Source organism: Octodon degus, unplaced genomic scaffold (genome assembly GCF_000260255.1).
Source record: "Octodon degus isolate 3935 unplaced genomic scaffold, OctDeg1.0 scaffold00002, whole genome shotgun sequence".
Taxonomy (NCBI): Eukaryota; Metazoa; Chordata; class Mammalia; order Rodentia; family Octodontidae; genus Octodon; species Octodon degus.
The window spans coordinates 26006119-26015423 of NW_004524578.1; the positions used below are offsets into that span (position 1 = coordinate 26006119).

At 38.7% G+C, this 9305-nt stretch overlaps 1 protein-coding gene across 1 annotated transcript in view; it reads right to left on the bottom strand.

The window, feature by feature from the left end:
- Nucleotides 1–9305, bottom strand: part of Tmem62 (transmembrane protein 62) — a 34622-nt gene that overhangs the window by 4544 nt on the left and 20773 nt on the right. Inside the window, exons 9-11 of the mRNA XM_023712521.1 lie at nt 6277–6390; nt 4673–4757; nt 2285–2389 (exon numbers count right to left, since the gene is read on the bottom strand). Coding sequence (XP_023568289.1) covers nt 2285–2389; nt 4673–4757; nt 6277–6390 — 304 coding nt within the window. The remainder of the gene's footprint in view (nt 1–2284; nt 2390–4672; nt 4758–6276; nt 6391–9305) is intronic.

Consider the following 9305-nt stretch of genomic DNA (forward strand, 5'->3'; position numbering starts at 1 on the left):
CTTGGCTTTTATTTGTGTAGCTTTAATATATAGTACTATAATGTATAAATACAACACAAAACTACAGTACTATACCATACAGTTCAATCAGCAGAAATTATAAGAATGTATAAAAACAGTATGCTGTACAAAAAAACAAAAAGACACTCAGGCTCTATCAACAAGATATTCAGAACAGTACCAAAAAAAAAAAAAAAAGAAAGAAAAGGACAGATCCTAAGTCTGAGTGGCAGGTCCTAAGTCCAAACAATACACTTCAGTCATTAATTCTGAACAGTCATTAACCAGGTAGGTTGTTAAATACGGAATAACTGTACTTTATAATGCAACTATGTTATTAGGGTCAACATGAACACTTCAAATTGCTTTTTAAATTTCTCAACTAGAACACCATGCTGAATATTATTTGCTTTCTATTATTTACTGCCCCTTCTCAGTGTCTGAGTTTCTGGAACTACTATATTGTCAAGACTAACAAGAGGCAGTCAGACTTCCTCTCTCAAAATGCAAATACCATCCCTTATTCTCTTTAAAACCATAGGCAATGGGTCAGCCAGATAGCCCAGCAGATAAAAAGTGCCTGCTTAGGCAGACGTAGGGATGGGGGTTCAATCCCCAGTGCGCCATGCCAACCCCACCCCCGGGGTATGCTGAGCTGGCAATTGAAACGGCATGGTGGCACATGCCTGGAATCCTAGCACCCAGCACTTGGGAGACTGAAAACAGGCGGATTACTACAAGTCCAATCTATGCAGTGAGACCCTATAGACCCTGTACTAAATACATTTTTTTTAAAAAAAGAAAACGATAGGCAATTTTCTTACATATACATTATGAAAACTCCCTTAGCTTCAACTTTTTTAATGGAACAACTTCTACCCCTTTAACTTTTTTTTTTTACCTAGCCCAGGAACAAAATTGTTTGCTTTGACCCTGAGTGTAAAACAAGTCTCACAAACACCTTCCTTTATTTATTTATTTGGTACTGGGGATCGAACTCAGGGCCTTGCGCTTGCCAGGCAGGCACTTGAGTTGCTGAGCTATCCCCCAGCCCACAAACACCTTCAAATTCTAACAAAAGAACTTACCTCCAAAGGGCATACACTACAGTCTGTCACAGGAAAATGTACTGTTATAATTTTAGCTTATTCTCTGGTGAAAGTTACTAATTGAGTGAAGTCCAAATATATAGACTAAGACAACGCAACAAATAGACGAACCCACTGCTAGCTGACTGTTAGTCTCTGAAGAAACTAAGCAAAACTCTAAAAGAATTTGATGTACTTGCTGTTTCCACAGCTGGCTAAGTGACTTCCTAAGTACTGTGTATAACCATCTGCCCAGCTGACAATCTCAGATGTGCCTGAACTCAAAACTCACCTTAGTTTCTCTTACTTTTGATATTTTTAAGAGATGCATATTACTAGATATACACTAAACTACGGGCTAAGGGCTGAGCAGAGGTAAACAAGATAGACAAGATGTCAAATGATAATAAGGAGGCATAACAAACATAGAAGGTAGTCTTAATTTTTGATAAAGAAATTAAAAGTGTGACCCAAAAAAGGGGTAAAACTTTAAGGCAGTCCAAGAAGGCTGCTCTGAGGAGTAGCTTTTTTTTCCCCTGTATTTTAGGGAAGGGTCTACAGGGTGTTCAGGGTCTCACTACTAGATCGGATTCATAATGATTCTCCTGTTTACAGCTTCCCAAGTGCTGGGATTACAGGTGTGTGCCACCACGCCCAGTCTCAATTGCTGTCTCAGTGTGCTCCGGGGTTGGGACTGGCACAGCAGGCCCAGAGATCAAATCCCCGGCCCCTAAGCCTGCTTGTAGGCGCCTTAATCTGCTGAGCTATTTGGCCAGCTCTAGGAGCAGCATTTAAACTGAAATTCAATCTTCTATTATGTTTCTATTGAATAATTGTTTAATGATCTTCTCAGTACCCTTATGTTAACTTGGTGTTGACTAAGGTAGGTGAGGTGGCACACCTGTAATCCTAGCACTCAGGCAGCTGAGGATGAGTTCAAGGCCAGGGCTCAATAGTGAGTAAGCCAGCCTAAATTACAGAGTAAACCCTATTTAAAAAAAAAGAGGTGGCACATACCTATAATCCCAGCACTCAGGAGGCTAAAGCAGGAGGATAACTGTGAGTTTGAGGTCAGGCTGCACTACAAAGTGAGTTCAAGGCCAGGCTCAACTGCATAGTGAGACCCTGCCTCAAAAAGACCGAAAGTAAAAAAATAAAAGAATTTTCTACAATTTCAAATTTATTAATTTACTTACCAAGCACTGTATAAGAGGTCAGCAACAACACAGAATAGTAGAAGATGTCTATTTTGCTCAAGACATGAAGGGAAAATGAAGTCAAATTTATGAATCCTGGAGGTCCTAAACACAAAAAAACTAATGAATGCATATAAAATTTAACTTCTTTGTATCAATTTTTGTAAGACTTTGATGCGCTACCTGCTCTACATTCAGCAAACCCTTTGTTACATGGCACCTATGCAGATGACACCGTTTTACATTCGGAATCCCAGTGAGTCAATTTAGAATTACAGAGCGCAGAAAGTTTAAAGGAGTGGTTTAGTTGTGAGACATTTTGCATAGACATGGACAAAAGGCATATATATATATGTTTCTCATATTTATCAAGAACTGCAAGTCTTCATATTAGATCCATCATCACACAGCAACATGCTTTTTAAAGGCGGGAGACGTAGTATAGATTGAGAGAAATTGATAAGATGTAGCAACCAAATGTAAAATGTAGACTTTTGTTTGAACCATAATTTAAACAAGTTGGCTCAAAGGAGACATTATTCAAGATAAGTGAAGGAAACTGAGGGCTGGCCAGATAGCTCAGTGGATTAAAGCACCTACTTAGGCAAAAGCAGGGGCCAGGGTTTGATCCCCGGCATGCCGTGCTGGCCCTGCCCCAAAGGTGTGCTGAGACGGCAACTGAGACTGAGCATGGTGGTGTACACCTGGAATCCCAGCGCTTGGGAGGCTGAAAACAGGAGGATCACTACGAGTCCAGTCTGTGTAGTGAGACTTTGTAGAGCCTGTACTAAATACAAAAAAAGAAAACTGAACAAAGCCTGATATTGGATATTAAGGAATTATTATTCGGTTTTGTAGTTACGTTAATGGCATTCTGATTATGTTTTTAAGAAGTTATTTTCTCAACTGGAAAGTAAAACAACTTTTGTAGTGATACAATTTGGATTAAAGATATTCCACTAAGAATGAGGGGAGGAGCTAGGCAAAACATGGTTGTTGGAATGACAGTAATTATTAAATCTGATTAATTATACAGCATCCATTGTGCTATTCTCTTTTGTGTACATTCAATGTCTTTCTTTTCTTTTCCTTGTGTGTGTGTGTGTGTGTGTGTGTGTTTGAGATATGGTCTTGCTATGCAGTTCAAGCTGGCCTTGAGCTCACTGTAGCCCAGGCAGGTCTCGAACTCACAATGATCCTCTTGCCTCAGCCTCCCAAGTGCTAGGATTATAGGCATGTGCCACCATACCCGGCCATTCAGTGTTTTTCTACATTAAGAGATGTTTTTAAGAAAAAAATGAAGAGTAGGAAAGAATCTGGTTAGGAATTAGTGTCTTCTCCATTCACAGCTTTATAATTCATATTATAATTACTAATTAAATTTAATTACTAATATACCTCCACGTATCTGTAGACAACTCTGTAGGTTGGCCAATAAAGTCAGGGACACATAAAAAGACAGACTCAGGTCAGGGAGATAGCTCAGTGGCATAAGCACCTGTCTGGCAAGTATAAGTTTCTGAGTTTGATCCCCAGTACCAAAAGAAAAAAAAGAAAAAAAAAATGTGCACAATGATCACAGTAAGAATAATAAATAACTGTTCATTATAATTATTCACAGAGTTTAGGACCTCTGTCTATATAGGCTGCTTAAGCTCTGGTTCATACAGTGAAGATCAGAAATGGTTCAAAAAGACAGACTCATGTTAGGAGAAATTTGGTACCCCAGTCAAATCACCTTACAATGCCTCTATAGTCTGCTGTGTGCATACAGTTCAAACTTATTATGCACCATTTAAGTTTTGTCAAGTTTTGTTTAGTGTCTTATCTTTATTTGAGTTAATAAGGTTTTAAAAGTATTTCATATATAACATATTAGCTAAGTGTATTAAAACATTTTGAGCTTTACTGCAATTTTCATTTTGGTTGAGCCTTGTTTTACTGCCATGTAGCAACAAATATGTGTGTGTATATATATGTATATACACACACATATATATATTAAAATAGGAGTATTATGACTCTAGTACAGTGGCACTCCTGTAATCCTAGCAACTTGGAAGGCTGAGACAGGAGGATCACAAGCATAAGCCCAGCCTGGGCAATTTAGCAAGATCCTATCTTGAATAAGATAAAAAAGAGTGGCTAGAGCTCATGGCAGAGCACTTGTTCAGCACAGGTTCAAAGCCCAATACTGGCACAACTGTGTGTGTGTGTGTGTGTGTGTGTGTGTGTGTGTGTGTGTGTTGGGGGAGGTTGAATTACGGAGAAAGTATGTGAGGCTGAAGAATGTGCCCCACACAGCTTACTTTAAGACAACTGACATTGCTATTCATTACCTAGTCATAGTGAGGACACTGTGGTATCTTAAAAGGAACCATGACTAACCTTTAAGTTCTGGATATGCTAGATATCTAAACGTAATGAGAATGGAGAGCTGAATCAGCACAATCAGCACAAAAAGGACCCGGGCCTGCACAGAAAGAGATGTTAATGTGCAAACAGATATACAAAACAGCTCCAATCAAGGCATTTGTTTGTTTGTTTATTTATTTATTTATGTTTGAGACAGGGTCTCACTAGGTAGTTCAGTGGAACTCACTATATAGCCCAGGGTGGCCTCAAAGTCACAGTGATCCTCCAGCCTCAGCATGAGTGCTGGGATTATAGGCATGCACCACCATGCCTAGAAATGGAGGCTTTTACACTAGGCCCATTAACAAAAATGGAAATGGCATCTGTGATACAAGAAAGATGGATAGATAGATAGATAGATAGATAGATAGATAGATAGATAGATAGACAGACAGACAGATAGATAGATATGCTTTTATCTTCAGCTCCTGGCCATAGCTCCAAAAGCCCCTGTAATTTTCTAAGTGGTAACAGTATTGTTATAGTATTTAGGTTTCACTCCCAGTTCCTGAAACCTCTCTGGAGTAGTGGTAAAAGAAGTATCTTCTGTTATTAATGACAAGCCCCTTTCAATCACACTTCAGTCCATGTTAAAGTGACTTCTGGAAAGCCCTAAAGAATTGGGGTTGGATGTCTGAGGAAATGTCCAGGTGATCAGAGGACTGGAAGTTTCACCCACATATCCCCTCTTCTCATCCCCTACCCCTTTAGCCTGAAGGATTTTAGGGTGAATTAATCTCTGTGATCAAAGATTTAGTAACCAAGAAAACCTCCATAATAAAGCCTCCATATAAACCTACTGCAAGGTTCACAGAGCTTCCCTCTTGGTGCATATGGGAGGTGCTGGGAGAGTGGCTTGTGTCTGGGGGGGCATGGAAGGGTATGACAACTCTCATATTTCACCCTGCCTCGCTTCCATCTGGCCATTCCTGAGTTGTATCTATATAAAAGCCAATAATTTAGTTGGATGTGGTAGGACATGCATGTAACCCTCAATACTTAGAAGCCTGAGACTTCTTCTAAATTCAAGGCCAGACTGAGCTACATAGTGAATTCAAGGTGAGTTTGAACTACATGGCGAGATACTGTCTCAACCCCCAACCCCCACTGCAAAACCAAAAGAACACATACACATACAAATGAAAAAAGCCGGGAATCTATATGCAAACTGTTTTCCTGAGCTCTGTTAGCTGTTCCACCAAATTACTGACTCTGAGGAAGGAGGTCTGGGGAGCTGCCTTCACCCAAGTCAGCCCCTGCTTTATGGCACTGGTTAGAATAAGGGTGCAAATTACTTGTCCAAGTCTCTGCTTCTCCTAATTCAAATCTACCTAGAAGCATTTTTTTTTTTTTTTTTTTTTTTTAGAACCAGGGATTGAACTCAGGCCCTTCTACTTGCCAGAGAAGCGTTTATTCCACTGAGCCATCTCCCCAGCCCCGCATTTTATATATCTAGACAAATAACTAAGCTTTAATTTTATAAGGTTCAGCTTTCTTGTCACATGATTATATTAGTAGAACTCTGCATCTACCAAATCTAGTAAAAACACATGGAACATGTAATTGAATGTACTCACCACCGTGCAGAGGTCTGTAAGGAGAATGAATGATGCCAGGGGATCAAATGTAAGATGCATGTTCTCTTGAACAGAAAATGTGTGATGAACATCCTTACTTCGTCCAGCAGAATCCTGGTTATAAGCACAATAGAGAAGCTCCATGAATATTTACATATACATAATGTTCTCAGTTATATACAAGGTGAAATTTCCAATGACCTTTGTCAATTACCACTGAACAGCTCACATTTTTTCACTTCTGATTTTCCCTGAGACTACATTTTTTCCCTGGCACTGAACACCGAATCCAGGGTCTCAAATGTGCTAGGTAAGTACTCTAGGCCAGCACCCTATAAGTACTATTTTTCTTTTAATTAATTAATTTATTTTTTTACAGGGTCTCACTACGCAGTTTGGACTCACAGTGATCCTCTGGTCTCAGCCTTCCCAGTGGTGGAATTACAGGCATGCGCCACCACACCTGCTTTTGGTACAGGGTCTCACTGTATAGTTCTGGCTGACCCTGAACTCACTAGACCAGGCTGGTCTCGAATTTGCAGCAATCCTCCTGCCTTACCCTTCCCAGTGCTGGGATTACAGGCAAGTACCATCATGGTCAGCTATGAGTGTCTTTTATTGTACTAATTTTTAAAAATTTTGCGGGATGGTTTGGATAATTGTACTGCTGATTTCTGCTGATGTACTGAAACAAGCAGTTAATGCACAAATCTTTTTAAATTTGTTTTCCTTTTTAATTTCTTATAACCTTTTTTCTTACTAATTTTACAGGTTTATATCTGGTAACCTAAACAATTTGAAGATAACATTATGCAACACAACAACTATTGTCAAATTCCTACTACTTTGTTTAATGAACTTTTGTATCATTTCTTTTTTTTTTTTTTTTTTTTTTTGCAGAACCGGGGATTGAACTCAGGCCCTTGTGCTTGCCAGGCAAGTGCTTATTCTACTGAGCCATCTCCCTGGCCCCTTTTTGTATCATTTCTAATGCTTTTTTGTTTTGTTTTACAGTACCAAGGATAAACTCCAGTCCTTGCACTTGGCAGGCAGGTGCTAATGCCACTGAACTTTGTCTCCAGCTCCTATTTTCTATTCTTAAAAAAAATATTTAAACCTTCACAATATTATTTGATCACCCCACTCGTATTATAGGCAGAAAAAGATGGTATATGGATTGTTCTTTTTTTTTTTTTTTTTCCAGAACCAGGGATTGAACTCAGGCCCTTGCACTTGCCAGGCAGGCGCTTATTCTACTGAGCCAGCTCCCTGGCCCCTAAGAGGGTATATGGAAAGGAACCTACAAATAAAACAGATGAGACAAGTCAGGTAACTGCGATATTTGCGCTCTGTTTGGATTCTGGTTGGAACCAACCAAATGCAAATAGATGTGATAAATTAGAAAAACTAAATGTTAGCTGTATAGTTTGATATTAAGCTTAGGTAGTGTTGCTTTATTATATGTAGTATTCATTCTGCAACTGAAGTGTGTGTAACATAGTCTGTGAATATGATCAGGAAGTGGGTTTGCTAGTCTAGCATTCTGTATCCTAAAAATCTAAGCATTGTTTTAGTGAAAGTGCCAGTATTTTACTAATGTTGATGTATGCAAGCAGTTTGTTCTTTGCTGTTTTTACTGTTTTCTCCTAGCACTGGAAAGTGGGGTGCAGTGTTTTCTGTGCTGGACCCACCTCGAAGGCTAGGGTCAGGTGGAAGGGACTGCAGTTCTTTCCCTGATAATGGAGAGAGCTTGGTATCACGGGCTGCATTTTTCCATATTACCTACAGTTTGCTCTTAATTTTGTTTTTGAAACATTTGACAAGCTTTGTAATGAAGTTTTAAGTTACAAATACAGTTGCAATAAAAATGTAAAGAGAAAAAAGAAATTCCTACAATTTTTTTGATGTGATATGGTATCATGGGGGTTTTTTTGTAAATAGCTTTTATTGTTAGCGATTCTAACATTTGTAGATGAAAAATAACATCATGGTGCAGGGAGGGAAGAAGCAGACAGTAGCACAGATGAAACAGGTTGTGAGCTTTGCTGATGAATTTGCTGATTTGGAATTTGCTAATGGATTCACTATAGTATTATCTCTTGTATATTTTATAATCTCTGCATAAAAACCTTTAAACTAAAAAAAAAAAAAGAATTTATATTGTTGTTTTCATCAAACATTTATTACTTAAAATATACCTTAAATGGTAAGTTCAAAATACAGATTTTCCTGTAGCTATGAGATAGATTTCTAGATTCTAGTCTAGAAATCTATTGCCTTCTGGCAAAGTAGGCACAATAACCCAAACTACTCATTCTCAAATTTTACTATACATCAGAATTTTGTGGAAGGCCAGGTGTAGTGGTGCACTCTTGTGATCTCAGCTCTTGGGAGGCTGAGACATAAGGATTGCCACAAGTTTGAGGCTAGCCTGGGCTACATAGTGAGTTTCAGGTCAGCCTGAACCACATAGCAAGACTGGCTCAAAAAAAAAAAGGAGTTTTGTGGAGTCCTATCTCCAGTTTTAAATTCAGTAGGCTTGAGATCAGACCTGAGAATTTATATGTCTAGCAAGTCTTTCAGGTAAACGTGATTTTATTAGTACAAGAGCCACACTGAGAATTAGTCCAAAGATTTAGGACGCTAGGAACCTATCAGTGTGTTCTCTTGCAGATTTTTAGATGTAAACCAGACCTATCTATACAGTACTGTATACGAAAGGATAGGACTTTCCTGTCAATGAATGAGGGGCTCAAACATAATTTTAAACTTATGCACATAGAAAAAAAGCAGTGGTTGCCTAGAGATGAGGAAGAAGGGCAGGAAGATTACAAAAGGGCCCCAGAAGACTTTTGAAGGAAATCTATCATATAGATTGTGGTGATGGTTCTGTGGAGGTATACATATGTCAAAACTCATTAAATAGTGTAGTTCAAATATGAGGAGCTTATTGTTTGCAAATTATACCTTGATAATGTTTTAAGAAATGTTAAGCACGTGCAAAATATGTGATTTCACACTTTTGCTAA